The sequence below is a fragment of the Mytilus galloprovincialis genome, chromosome 11 (assembly GCF_965363235.1).
Source record: "Mytilus galloprovincialis chromosome 11, xbMytGall1.hap1.1, whole genome shotgun sequence".
NCBI classification, from domain to species: domain Eukaryota; kingdom Metazoa; phylum Mollusca; class Bivalvia; order Mytilida; family Mytilidae; genus Mytilus; species Mytilus galloprovincialis.
Genome location: NC_134848.1, coordinates 3,580,781 through 3,596,389, shown reverse-complemented (window position 1 = coordinate 3,596,389; position 15,609 = coordinate 3,580,781). Strand labels below are relative to the sequence as shown.

The window sequence follows — 15,609 nt, the reverse complement described above, 5'->3', positions numbered from 1 at the left end:
AGAAAAACAAAGATATGTTTGAGTCTGTACAATCATATATCAGAAATACACTAAGATTTAGAACATTCACTTAAAATTCGAAATTCCAACTTCCTATCTCTTCACTCTGGTTCAGTTTAAATATTACTCTTATACGTTTTGTTTTTGAAACAAGGCTATTTTTTGTCAAAAGACAAGCGCAATAACCCCAAAGCGAATTGCGAGAAGTGGTTTCGTATTTCGTTAAAGAAAGAAAATACTAATAGTTTATGTAAAATAACGTACGGTGTCGCTTTTATATCTTTTTAATGCATTGGTGCAATTGGATGCAAACAATAATGACCATAAAATATCAGGTTTGCGAGATCAGACAGTAACCTAACAACTAAACAATTGAAAACTTAGAGATCAATGTTTAACATTCGCCAGCAATGAGCAATTTTCATTAATAAAACATGATTTAGTCGAATACTTTGCGAGTAAAGAAGAAGAGACTACCATAGATTTGTTATTAACCCCAAATGCTTGATGGGTAAAAATCAGTATTCAGGAATTAACTTTTTTTTGCATTACACCACATTACAACAGAAAATAGAAATACACGTAGGACCTTGAAGTATTTCTAATACATTGTTGTTTTCCTGTTCTATGTAGCTTTCTTTCTGGCAAACACGGTTTTATAAATGCTGACAGGCACCGACCATTGAAAAACAATCGATCTGTTATGTAATGCAAATAATTGGTTTTTTTTTATGGCAAATAAGAAAAAATACCGTTTGATTTAAAATTGTTTAAAATTATTTAGAATAGATTTATGAAAATAACGTATATCAATGTGAAAAGGCTAAACTTTAATTTGTGCCGTAGGGATGTTATTGTGTGGTAAAGTTTTGTTTACAATTATTTCCCACGTATTTCCCTAGTGAAATCTGCAATAATTATTATATCATCATGTTGTTGGATTTTCACATTATAACAAAACTAAGAATATGACGGATGAATATAAGTTAGCTGTTTCAATGTCCAGTGGCAACTATTAGATGTATCATTAGGAGGACATGTACAATGTTATAATAACATTAGATATATGTTTCATTATAATGCGTTATTCTAATTGGCTTCTCTGCAATCTTGCGTTATTCCTTAATCAATTTAAATACACAATAAAATGTATCATTCATGATGACACGAGGTCCCACAATAGAGTGCACAAGTAAATAAACACAACCGTCCTTTTGATGATCAATTTGTTAACTTGCTGGGACTATCATTCTAATAGCATAATAGTCCCCGTTAAATCTGAGCTCTACCGTTAAATAGTACTGTAATTGTATTAATGTTATTATTTTATTTTTACGCTGTCTTAATTTGTAATTTAATATAGTTATTTTTAAAAGTATAATATAGTGTCTTGTAAGTCATTTTTGGGCAGGATATTGTTTGTTTTAGAGTGTATGAATAATTTTTATTGCAATCAACTTAAAAAAAACTAAATTATGTGGACCGTATGTCATCAAATAAATTTTACCTTATACAAGACAGCTGATTGGATAAATATGATAGGTTGTTACGCCTACATTGATACTGATGTCCAATCGAATACCAGCAGACACCTGTCAGTAAAAAACAAATTGCAAGCGTGGCCGATTTATGTGTTTATTCGATATTTGAAAAATAATTTAGATAGCCGCTATTCGTTTACTCTTTTTCAGGTGAATTCCAATAACTGTTTTTTCACTTTCTTATTAAACAGAAAGGTATTTAAATATGAGCGTACAACCAGAAACGGAATACTACAAGCATTTTATATACCGTGTGTATAAAAAACATTATCAAATTATATTTGTAGATTGTAAAAGATTAAGAATATTTTTATATCTGTTCTAAATCATCTGAAATAAAATAAAACATATTTCTCTCTGCCTGAATGCAATCGTAAGCAAATTTTTTTTAACTTTTTTTTTTTGTCTATTTGCAAATGACGAAGAATTCTCCTTAAACTGAAATATTAAACAGACAGACTAACTTTAAAGGACAAAATACTAGCGTGTACTTTCATCCAAGGAAATGAATTTCTATAAAGTAACTAATCTAAGTGGCCATCGATGTGTAATATTTGACACTGGACATTATTTTTGAAGCAATGCAATACGTATAATGTATACTATCAATCAAAATTAAAGACTTTTGAATGTAACAATATGGTACAAATCCATTTGATTTATTGAATTTTTATATATTTTTTTTTTATCTAAATGATAATGTTGTAAACTGCTCCCAGTTAATATAAATAAGAAGATGTGGTATGTGTGTCAATGAAACAACTCTCCATCATTCAAGTCACATGGTATAATTTAATAAGAGGTCAAAAGTACGACCTCAACACGGAGCTTTGACCCTCATCGAACAGCAAGCTATAGCGGTCCCTAAAACGACAAGTGTAAAACAATTAAAAATGAAAAACAAAAGTCTAATCTATAAATACGGTCATTTCGCTACGTTATTTTATAGCTTTTTGGTCAATTTCGAAATAGCAAGTAAGCGTCTCACTGTTTTTCAAAATGAGTACAAATGGAGTAGTAACACTGGTGCTTCAAAATATCTGATACGAAACAGAAATATAAACCGTACATTAGATTTTATCAATCGTGTCTTAACTAACGTTGTTTGGTATTTTTCTATGATATGATTTACTCTTGTATTTAATTCGTGCTAAAAAAAAATGGCGAAAAAAAAATTCAAATGAGTTATCGACATCGGTCTTTATATGTATATAATGGTCAATATAAACTGTCAATTAAATTTAAAAAAAAAGCTAATATAATTGTTGCATTTATTAAAAAATATATAAAATAATGTTTTATTTGTAAATGTAATAATTTAACCCGGTTTAACCTTATACATCTTATATTAAAGATAAAACGTGGAACTTCATTCATTATACGTCCAGTGACACGAATGCGTAATTATTTAGGTAGTTTATGCTCATCCGTTTCGGTTGACTGCTTAAATAATCCGTTTATTAAAATGTAAATAACTTTCACCAAGCATCTGAGTGTCATCTGTGTACAATTTTAAAATAAAAAGTAAATCATATACTTAAAATATACGTTTCTTGACCAAATATAGATAAGAACTATTACTCTACATTAGAAACAAAAAATGTTTTTAAAAGAACATCTTTGAGATATATTTAATACTGATCATTATATCTTTAGAGGCGGAATGCATACATACAGGACTACTTTATGTGAGACTGTAAAGTTTTTATGACAAATTTTCCGGTTACAACAATTAATCTTTTCTCATATAACCAATGAAATGTTAAAGATTCTATCGGAAATAAATGAATTGTTTTTAAAGTTTGCATACTTTATTTAATTAAATAGATATACAGTCATATTAAAAGATCACAAAAGAATATCATCCAAGATATAGAGATTATATTCATAAAGGGGGAGTAACCCCTGATAAAAACAGATAAAGTGTCGCCCGTTTTATTCAAAATATTTAAAATCTTAACACAACTGAACACGATCTTACTGCAACTAGACAAGTTGTTCACCTTTGGTCTTATTTAATCTGAACGTGATCTAATCAAGTCTTATTTGGATGCTAGACGAATCTGTCTTATTTATCTTGACACGACTGATCTGACTGAACACAATATATCTTAACAGAGTCTGAGTGTCTAAACAGGTCTTAACGTTTTTCTCTAGCGGTAAATTAAGTCGATTAAGACTTGATCAGACCAAAATGACCGTTTCAGACTTAAATCTGGCTACTAGTGATTCTAGCCAAATTCATGAAATTCCCAAACGATCTCCAAATTCATTTTAATCTTTATCATTCGTGACAGCGATGTTTATTTTGTTCACCGCCAGCTTCATGCCGAAAATTGCCAACAAGTAATGTGTAATCTGAGTAAAAACCATATCTGACTGTCAAAAACATCTAAATTGGCATATTTTAATACATTGACACATGGACGGATAGACACATTGACCAGTTGACCTATTAAATAATTGACATATTAAACATCGACAGATCATCTCAAAATTGAGGTATCAAAAGAGTATAAAATTCAAACATTGACACATAGACATATGGACACATTGACCAGTTGACAAATTAACAAATTGACATATTAATGCATTGACATTCTAAAGCTTTTTACAGATCAACACCTTAAGAGATCTACATATTGACATATTGACACATTGACAGATCAACACTTAAACAGACTCATGTATACGTCGACAAATTGCTCTATTGACCAATGACATATTTACACTTTTACGGACTCACATATTACCACATGGACATACCAACAAACTGACACATCAACCTCTCTACATCATCTCACTGATAGATCAACACATGAAGAGGATCATACATCAACACATAGCCATATAGACACTCTTGACAGATAGAACCACATTCATATTAACCAACTCATACAATAACACATTAACATATTGACACTCTGAAAAATCAACACATTAACAGCCTCTAACATCCAAATATCGACACATTTACAGACTCACACAGCGACACATTGGCATATTGACACACTGACAGATGAACACTTTAACAGACTCATAAATCTACACATGACATATCAACACATTAACATACTTAAACATCTACACATTGATTCATCGGCAGACTGACAAATCAACACATTAACACTCATACATCAACACAATGACATATTGATACCTTGAGAAACTCAAAAATCAACACACTGACAGATAAACACATTAACAGATTCAACGCATTAACACACATACATCGACATATAAACATATTGACACAGTGACATATTAACTAAAATTTCAGACTCATACATCGACACATTGACATATTGACACACTAACAGATTATCAAATTAACAGACTCGTACATCAACATGTAGACATATCAACACACTTATAGATTAACACTTTAACAGATAAATTCATCAACACAAAGATATCGACAGACTGTCATTTTAACACATTATCAGACTAATACATGGACACACAGACATATTGACACACTGACATTTCAACACATTAAAATATTCATATATCAACACATTGACATATTGAAACACTAACAATTTAACACATTTACAGACTTCTACATCATTACACTGACAGATCAATACATAAACAGGCTAATACATCAACTCATAAGACATAAAGACATTCTGACATATTTAACACATTAACATATCGAAAAAATTACATATCAACATAGTAACCAACAAATGAGGAGAAATTATCTATGAGTGTGTGTATGGATACATTTTTTTTCACAACATGAACAAATCAAAAATTTCAAAATAATTTTTTTTTTAGATTCAATCGGAAAAGGGCAACAGTCTGCCATGTTAAATCGTTTATTAGGGAAGGGCAGCTATGAATCTTTTGATATGAGATGCATGGTAACTGGCCAATTTTCTGTTGGGAAGTCGACTCTTGTTAAGCTGTTAGCTGGAGAAATTATACCTGATGGTCGACACCCGACAGATGGGATTTCTCTGGTAGAAGGTCGCTGTGGCCTAGATATTCTTACAAAAGAGTGGATTCTTGTTGATCCAGGTGAGAAAGAGCACAAGTACAAACATCTGACCACATTTAAAAAACTCTATTGCATGGACTGCGCTATCAGCAGAGATGTTATAGCACTGATTTAAATTAGTTTCACATTGTAGCCATCTTTTTTGTGCCTTCTATTCACGCACCATATTAATTTAATATCAAATCTGATTTGTGTATGAAAATCTTAACATTTTACTAATCTTATTAGAAAGATGTTAAGGTTTTATATTTTGAAATTGAATTTAAATGTTAAAATTATTCAATGAATTAACATTATTTTCCATATTCAATAATGTCATCAATCAATCAGTTAAAATATGACTCTTTAAAATTTGTTAATAGCACTATGTGAATGTTACACCTGATAAGATATCATTCTATTCTTAATTACTGATTTTTCTTACATTCTTCACTTCGTTTTGACAGCCTGCAGTTGATTTTGATTTGATTTGCCTGATGTATTAAATATAATTTCAGACTCTTTTAATGCCCTGGATGTTGTGTACAGTAAGGTTTTAATGACCTCTCTGGAAGAAGAGGAGGAGAGTGAACTAACCAAAAAGTTCATCAAAGCTTCAGATACAAGCCCAACTGGTTATGCCAAAGCTACACTTTCCTCTTTGCCCTCAGAACAGTCTGCAGCAGCACAATCTCTACCATCTACGACATCCTCCAATGTGCCTCACACGGTAAAACAGATGGAAAAGAAAATGAGAACAAGAATGACAAAAGAAGAAATAAGAAAGAAAATGGAAAAGTTCCTCAAAAGTGGAAAGTATAAGATGAAAGTTGGACGTCTTATCTTCTGGGATTTTGGTGGACAATATGTTTATCTAACAACACATCAGACCTTTATGACGTTCCGGGCATTGTTTCTTGTAGTATTTGATGGGAGCAAAGATTTGCATGAACAGGTCCCTGATGTGATGTGTTTTCCAGGGCAGCACATGACACCAACTCCAGCAGGTAATATGCATGTCGTTTACACTCAGATAATGCAAACAGGATACATTTCTATAACAGCAAGGTGATAATTCAAAAAACAATTAAATTTGTCTTTTTTAAATATTTAAGCCAATCTCAATGTTTACGTAACTTGTTTACATTGCCACTTTGAGCTTGTCACAAACTACAATATTAACCTCAATATGTCTCACATTTTGAAACATTGATATGAAGTAAGACAATAATATTTATCAAAGATACCAGGTTTACATTTTTGTACGTCGGAAAGTGTTTTGTATACACAAAATCATCATTTATTGTGATAAAGCACTTTCCTGATATGAAAATTTCTTTAGATTTTGAATGAGTGATTTATCACAAAAAAGGAGCTGATGATTTTATCATAAGCATGAACAGAGTGTTGAATTTATTGACAGACAACATCATATTTTTATACGACTGCAAAAAGTTTTTGAGGTCGTATATTGTTACGACGTTGGTGGTGTTGTTGTCGTCCGAAGACACAATGGTTTTCGCACAATAACTTTAGTTTAAGTAAATGGATCTTTATGAAATTTTACGATCAATACAACAAAAGAAAGGTGGGGATAAATTTTGGTACTAACAGTTAAGGAATTAGAGGCTAAAAAGGCGCCAAAAATAAGCATTTTTGTAACTTCCAGACAATAACTGGTGTGTTAGTGTATGGATCTCTCTGGCATTGTACCACAAGGTTTTTTTGAAAAGTTTTTAGAATAGATTTTTTAGGTCTTTTACCACATTTATTTTGTGTCAGAAACCTATATTATTTCAAAAATTTGATCACAATTGAAATTCAGACAGCATCAAGCTTAAATATTGTGTCCAAATTTGACCAGGTTCCATATCACAAAGGGAATGCTGAGATTGATTTTGGGGGTAATTGCCTCAAAACTTTAGGAATTAAGGACCAAAAAAGAAGCAAAAAAAACAAGTATTTTTCTAGTTTCATGACAATAACTTTTGTGTAAGTGTATGGATCGTTCTGAAATTGTACTACAAGGTTCCTTATCACAAAGGGGAAGCTGGAATTGAGTTTGGGGGTAATTTCCCAAAACGTTTAGGAATGAAGGGCCAAAAAGGGGCCGAAAATAAGCATGTTTCTAGTTTCCAGACTATAATGTGTGTTCAAGTGTATGGATCTCTCTGAAATTGTACTGCAAGGTACCATACCACAAAGGGAAGGCTGGGATTGATTTTGGGGGAAATTGCCATAAAATTTTTGGAATTTATTACAAATTTTTTTTAAATTATTTTATAATAGATTTTAAAGGTTTTTTACCACATTTATTTTGTGTCAGAAACCTATATTATTTCAAAAATTTGATCACATTTGAAATTCAGACAGCTTAAATATTGTGTCCAAATATGCCCCAACTGTTCACGGTTCGACCTCTGCAGTCTTATCAGAATGAGCTCAGCAAGCATTTAATTTGATAAAGTAGGGATTTGGTCCATTTTGAAAAGACCAATAATTAGTATATCTGAAGCTGTTACGCTGAATTATAGACCTTCTTAACCTTAATTTGTCCACATTTTGAGTAAGAGCTGATGGATATCTTTATGATTTTGACATGATTTGTATCAAAAGTAGTACAATGAACACTATACTATACAAACCTTTTTGGATAGAGGAGGTGGGATTTTTTGTGTTTAAAAGAAATGCACTATGATAATTAAAAAAGCAAGATAGCGATTAGAACAAACACAAAATCCAAGGGGTGTTCAATAAAATCTTACACAGGACCCCAATTTCAACTTGCCATTATTTTGGTGGTGTGAAATAATAGTTTGTATACGTTTAAATTGTATGCTGGTCTTAAGCATTATTACCTTTTTTTAGCTCACCTGACCTGACAGGTCCAGTGAGCTTTTCTCATCACTTGGCGTCTGTGGTCCCGAGTCTGTCGTATGTAATTTATTACAAAAATCTTCTTTTCTGAAACTACTGGGCCAAATTTAACCAAACTTGGCCACAATCATCATTGGTTATCTAGTTTAAAAAATGTGTGGCGTCACCCTGCCAACCAACCAAGATGGCTGCCATGGCTAAAAATAGAACATAGGGGTGAAATGTAGATTTTGGCTTATAACTCTGAAACCAAAGCATTTAGAGCAAATCTGACAAGTCAAATTGTCAATTAGGTCAAGATCTATCTGCCCTGAAATTTTCAGAAAAATCGGACAACCCGTGCTTGGGTTGCTGCCCCCAAATCAGCAATTTTAAGGAAATTTTGCTGTTTTTGGTTATTATCTTGAATATTATTATAGATAGAGATAAACTGTAAACAGCAATATTGTTCAGCAAAGTAAGATCTACAAATAAGTCAAATGACCGAAATTGTCATGTGACCCATTAAGGAGTTATTGTCCGTTATAGTCAATTTTTTACCATTTTTCTAAAATTTTAGTATTCTTTTAAAAAAATCTTCTTCTCTGAAACTACCGAACCAAATTTAACAGCAAGTTTAAAGTAAGATGTACAAATAAGTCAACATGACCAAAATTGTCAGTTGACCCCTTAAAGAGTTATTGCCCTTTATAGAAATTTTTTAACAATTTTCATAAATTTTTGTAAATTTTTAGAAATTAATTTCCACTGTAATTACTGGGCCAAGTTCATTATAGATAGAGATAATTGTTGCAGCAAGAATGTTCAGTAAAGTAAGATCTACAAACACATCACGATCACCAAAACACAATTTTGTCATGAATTTATCTGTGTTCATTGTTTAATATGCACCAAGGTGAGTGACACAGGCTCTTGAGAGCCTCTTGTTTTAATATGTCTTCCTTTAACTATGTGTTAATGAAATAGTCTGAAGAACAAATACAACAATATATAATAAACATATATACTGAAACAGTTGTCACTTTTTGACAGAGAATCCAACTTAAAGGAAGACTATTGTCATGCAGCTGTTTAAATAAATGAGGTTGATAATTAAAGTAATAATACTTTATCAACTTCATTATTTAAACAGCAATTCAGCCTGGTTTTGTTTTTAAAATAAGGGGTTAACAAGACAAACATGACAATGGAAAACTTTTAAAAGTGTCGTATCACAAATATGAAAAATGCAGAATGTATATATAGACAAGAATAGTGCATTGACTTGACATATCAACGATATAAGGATGAGGCTTAGAAACAGGGAAATGCGAAGCTCTGCCGACCTTTTTCCCCGTTTCTGGCCGAATCCTTATATCGTTGATATGTCAATTCAATGCACTTCTATTGTCTTTATACTGCAATCTAAAAAAAAACATTTTCAATTGTTGTTTAATGTGTTAATGTCACCATTGATTTAAATTTTGGGAAACTTCCCCCTTTGATAAAAAGGCCTCATATCATGCAGGCGGAGAAATATACAACACGATGAAATGTACATTTACCTGTTGAAATTCGCAATCGATGGTGAACTAATTTGCTTAAGAATGAACTAAAATATCAACAATAAGCATAAATATAAAGATTTATAGTATGCAGACCAAACATATTCACAAGTTTAATATGTGTTTTTTTTTATAAAAATTGTAAAAGAAATAAGTTTGAGTCGTTGTATACATTGAGCAAGAACAGGTTGAATAGGTCGTATGAATAATTAATTATAATCTCGGCAATTTCTATTTAAATATTCATGAGGAAAAGTGATATTATGTCAGTGACTGTATATGACATAGAAATATACAGTCAACGCAATTTGACTGCTCAAATAGAACGAGTGCAGTATAACCTTTTTATACTTTTTTTTATGACAGATTTTGATTTTCTTTGTAGTATTCTTGCAATATTGGGTCAATTCCATCCTGACCTATTGTAAGGTTGTATATGCTGGCATTCCAAAGATCTTGTTTGTTGCCACTCACAAGGACAAAGTACCAACGGTGAGTGATCTAATGTTAGATATATAGTAGTAAGTCATTGCCAAACTGCTTCATAAGAGCTCTAATGCTTACATAATGATAATATGCCCATATGTCTTAACTTGACCAAACTTTGTGTAAAGCTACACTTTTGAAAGAACAAGATCCTAATTGATTTGGGGATTTTTTATAACCATGATAACTAGAGTAGAATATATGAGACCACTTATACTGCAAATTCAGAAATTATTGCGAAAAATGCGACAAGGTTATCATTGCAATAATTAAAATTCGCATTTTGAAATTTTTATATGAATCAAACCGGATTTTTCTTAATATCGCAAAATTAAAATCACATTTTAGTCTAAAATGACAAAATAGCAATAATAAATGCATGCAATAATTTCAGAATTTACAGTAGATAAGAAAATTATATTTGGTTTGCATTTGTATTAATATTCAATTTGATACATCTCATTGTCATCGAGATTCTTTGCCGTGTCACTCTCGATCATGGTCTATTGACTTTAAACAATTGCTCAGTTTAAATGTTAAAGATTGTATTTTCTTTGTCGTGTCACTCTCGGTCATGGTCTATTGACTTTAAACAATTGCTCAGTTTAAATGTTAAAGTTTGTATTTTCTTTGCTGTGTCACTCTCTGGCATTGTCGATTTACTATAACAATTGCTCAGTTAAATGTTAAAGTTGTATGTGAGTCAGTTTTAAGAAACTAGCATTTAGTAGTACTGCACCAGAACCACTTCTCAACAATAAATGTATCTTCAGTGAAGTCAGAGGCCAAAATATTTGAAATTCCAAAACGTAATACAAATGTTGATGCGTTGGTGAAATAAAAAATCGAGAAATGGAATGAATGAGGACAATTCATGCTTTGTTTTAAAATAAGTTCAATTTTTTCAACAATTGAAATTATACAATATCCATATGTTCATGCAAAGACTCTCTTGACCTGTTTTAGATTTATTGCCAACTTATCAAATGTGACTTATTTTGTTTACTTGTGTTTCTTTACTAGGTAGGTAAAGTGAATTACCAAACAAAAATATCAATGGCAAGTTTTTCTTTCAAATTACCCTGTTCATTTTATTCCCTTTGGAATGTAAGATTTAACAACTGATAACAGTTTCAGTCTGTTATCTTTGAAAGTATAAGATCTAGGTAAAAGGTGTAAAATTAACCTGTAAGAGAAGATGTATGTCATTTGAAAATTTGAGATAAATCAAATCGTAGTACGCGTTGAAATATTCCAACATTGAAGATGCATACAATCACCAGTTGTGCGATACAGTATCTTTACAATGTATTACATCTCTTTTTATTTGGCTAATGGGAATTGAAGTCAAGATAAAAACATTTTGATAATAATTTGTCAATTATTAGAGGTTATAAATATAAACAGAAATACAATATTAAATTAGATTTCTCTATAAAGATATAGAATGATGTATGATCAAATATGCATTTACATTAGTTATTTCTTTTACATTTAATAAATTATTGGTATACTATGAGGTGTGCTGTCCAATAAAGGGACCACAGTAACAGACACTTGGTCATATTATATTATATATTTTTATTATTACAAATTGCCTACTTCATTTGCTTTCATATTTTAAATCAATCAATTAAATCAAAATCAACCATATTATGTACTTTGTTTAACCTATTTCTAATTTACTTTATATTATGTTTGAAAATTATATTGTAATTATTCTGCTCATTTTGGGCGCCGTGATTGGCAAATTAAACATTTGTTTGTTTGTTTGTTTGTATCAACTTTTTATGTTTAACATGTTTAACAGGAGATTATTGAGACCAGACGTGAAGAGCTTTACAGAGGAATTGAGGATTTGTTTGAAGACCATGAGGGTAAACATCATCTCGTCCTTAGACCTCTCATATTTGTCAATGCCAAAGATCAAGCCGACCCAGAAATAGAAGTTCTGAAGAAAACAATAACAGAACTTACATTCGACCATCCATGCTGGGGTGAAAGAATGCCCAATGCTTGTGTTCCACTAGAGCTAGAGATCGCTGAACTAGTTGCAGAAGGAAAACAAATAATGTCATTGGCTGAAGTTAAAGAATTAAATGCTATCAGCGAGGTGTCTGTCCTGTCCCCTGAGCAGTTGACTGATTTCCTACAATTTCACCATTCTCTGGGGAAGATTGTTTATTTTGACACACCACTTTTGAGAGATAATGTTATCATAAGCCCCCTTCTTATGGTGGAAGTTATGAGATCTTTCATTACTGGTGTGTATATATATTTTTATTAAGTAATGATTATATTGCTGGTAAAAAATCAACATACTGAAGTATTGTTTACCAGCCATTAAGAACACTGGGGACTGTTAACAGTGTCCTACACTAATCTTATCACAATTTTTTATTATACAATTAGTCAAAATTGTTCTTTTTTAAAGACTATCAAACATGAAGACTTGCAGTCATAAAACTTTCTCAAACACAGACTTAAACATCAGCCAATTATGATACTGAATATGATGTTTGGAAGACAAATTTCGATAGAGCAAAAAGGAAAGTTTCATGATATTAACAATTTTTATCCACAATCACAGAACATAAAGAATGAAAGATTAAGACAAGCTCACCTGACAATTGCCATTACTTGAGGCCGAACAATGTTAATCCCTGAAACTTAAAAAAACAGTTGCAATCAAAAGATCCGAGAATAATGTGTCCAGCTAGGTTGACATGTCTTTCTTCTTACTGTAAACTTTTTAAGTCTATGTCATAACAAAAAATACAGTAACTCTAATTAATGTTTATATCTGTTTAGTAGCATTTTTCACCTCTTTTCTCACTATTCTGTTGTTCGTTGTCTTCATTGTCAATCTGTTAACTTTTACAAAACATCTTCGGCTATGAAATCTCTTAGCAAAACTTAATCAAACTTGGCCAAAGTCATTAAAAGGATATATAGTTAAAGAAAAAAAGTTTAAAGATTTAAAAAGTGAAAAGATGAAATGTTTTGTTTCTTGTCATGAATCTAAATAGAGAAAATCTGACCAGGCCAAACAATAACAAAAGCTTGAAATCTACTAATAAGCAACTGTCTTTTCACAATACAACTGTCAGACGAAGTCTTATAGGAGTTATTAATGGCAAATGCTACCAGTCTTATGTTTCCATCATTTTTAGTAAACAACTATAAAAGAAAGATGGAAACATAAAAAGCGGACATGATGAGCAAGACAAGATTTACAAATGTCACAGTTGTATGCACCCCGCCATAGCGGTGGGGGCATTAAGTGTATCCTTGTCCGTCTGAACGTACGTACAGATGTACATACGTCCCAAAATTGGTTTCCGTTCTCTAACTTGAGTTTGCCTCAATTAAAAGTTATGACACTTTTACACAATACTAATTACCACAAAATACAGATCAAGTTTTGAATTTTGGTGGCGTCACTTTAACCGTTCTCCTATAGTTATGTCCCTTTATAAATGGAAACACTGCGAATTGTTTTAGTTTCTGTTCTCTAACTTAAGTTTGCCTCAACCAAATATTATGAAACTTATACACAATGGTTATTACTACATAATTACATTAGATGTATGTTTCTTTATAATACGTAATTCTGTTTGGCTAACTGCACATCACGTGCTATTCCTGAAACAATTGTATTAGACAATAACATTTATCATTCATGATTACACGAGATCCCACAATAAAGTGCACAGGTATATTAAATGAAAACTTGATAAAAATCGTGTTTTCATGATTCTAGCTAACAAAAAATGTAATTATAAGCATTGAATGCTTCTTTTTGTAACTTTATAGGGTTGTAAAAGCGTTGACCGCGCTTCATACAAAATGTACTTCGGTCAACGCTTTTACACCCCAATAAATTTACAAAAAGCAGCATTCAATTCTTAAATAATACAGATTAAGTACGTAATTTGGTGGCGACACTTTTACCGTTCTTGAGTTATGTCTCTTTATAAACATAAAAATTACTGGAATTTTGGTTTCAGTTTTCTAACTTTAGTTTGTCTCAACCAAATGTTAAAAAACTTATACACAACCATTCTAGAGTTTAATGTGTGTTTACAAATAGAAACATTGCTGAATTTTTAGTTTCTGTTCTCTACTTAAGTTAGCCTAAACCAAATGTTATGAGATTTACACACAATGCTTATTACCACAAAACTCAGATCAAGTTCAAGTGTGGGTAGCGTCACTTTTACTGTTCTTCGGTTATGTCTATTTATAACTATATGATGTGCAAGCGGGGGCATCATCTGTACCACATGTGTACACTATCCACATTTATTTCTGAAATTGTTCCTAAACTCTTTATAGAGGTCAAGGAATTATTGCCCTCAAATGGTTTTACTTTTTTGTGTTCTGAGCTCGTTTCTTTATTATAAGATACTTTTATTGCGAACCCTATGATAGTTTTCCATAGATTCACCTGCAAGTTACCTGTCGATTTAAACTTTTGGCAGTTCTATTGTCCCATCTAACAAATACAACAGGTATTGTTCTCTGTATAGTTTATTTGATGGGACCTTTAAATTTCTTCTAGGAGAAATATATCACTCATTGATTAATTTACCTGACCAAAAAATTATCTTTTTTTATTGAAATACTTCTATAAACTCACATAAACTGTATGCAATATTGTATTTATTCAATCTATCATTCATATATTTTCAATCTGTTCAATATAAAATCTGATTTAATAATAAAAAGTTTATTTTAGACACATTTTTTAGTATTTTCCAATGAATTTGCATGTTTTTGTTGTTGTTAATTTATAGACTATGTTTATGAAGACCTTAATTAAAAAATAATAATATTCAAATTTTTATTTATCAAACACACAAAAATATTGAATATTTGATCAGAAATCAACTTTTAATTTTTAAATCAGTACTAATATTGAACACATTAAAAACGAGTTTTTGGTATTGAATAAATACAACACCACATGAACACCACATGCAGTTTTGTGAGTCCTTTCTTAGTATTGGTATAAGTATTTTTCCATCATTGACAGTTCAATTTTTTGTTCAGGTAAATTAATCAATGAGTGATAGATTTCTCTTGGAAGAAATTTAAAGGTCCTAGTGAATAAACTACACAGAGAACAATACCTGTTGTATTTGTTAGATGGGACAATAGAACTGCCAAAAGT

At 31.2% G+C, this 15,609-nt stretch overlaps 1 protein-coding gene across 1 annotated transcript in view; it reads left to right on the top strand.

Moving 5' to 3' along the window:
- The window catches only part of LOC143051541 (uncharacterized), a 64,661-nt gene that overhangs the window by 32,449 nt on the left and 16,603 nt on the right, over positions 1-15,609 (top strand). Inside the window, exons 5-8 of the mRNA XM_076224435.1 lie at positions 5,325-5,567; positions 6,045-6,533; positions 10,333-10,439; positions 12,244-12,697. Coding sequence (XP_076080550.1) covers positions 5,325-5,567; positions 6,045-6,533; positions 10,333-10,439; positions 12,244-12,697 — 1,293 coding nt within the window. The remainder of the gene's footprint in view (positions 1-5,324; positions 5,568-6,044; positions 6,534-10,332; positions 10,440-12,243; positions 12,698-15,609) is intronic.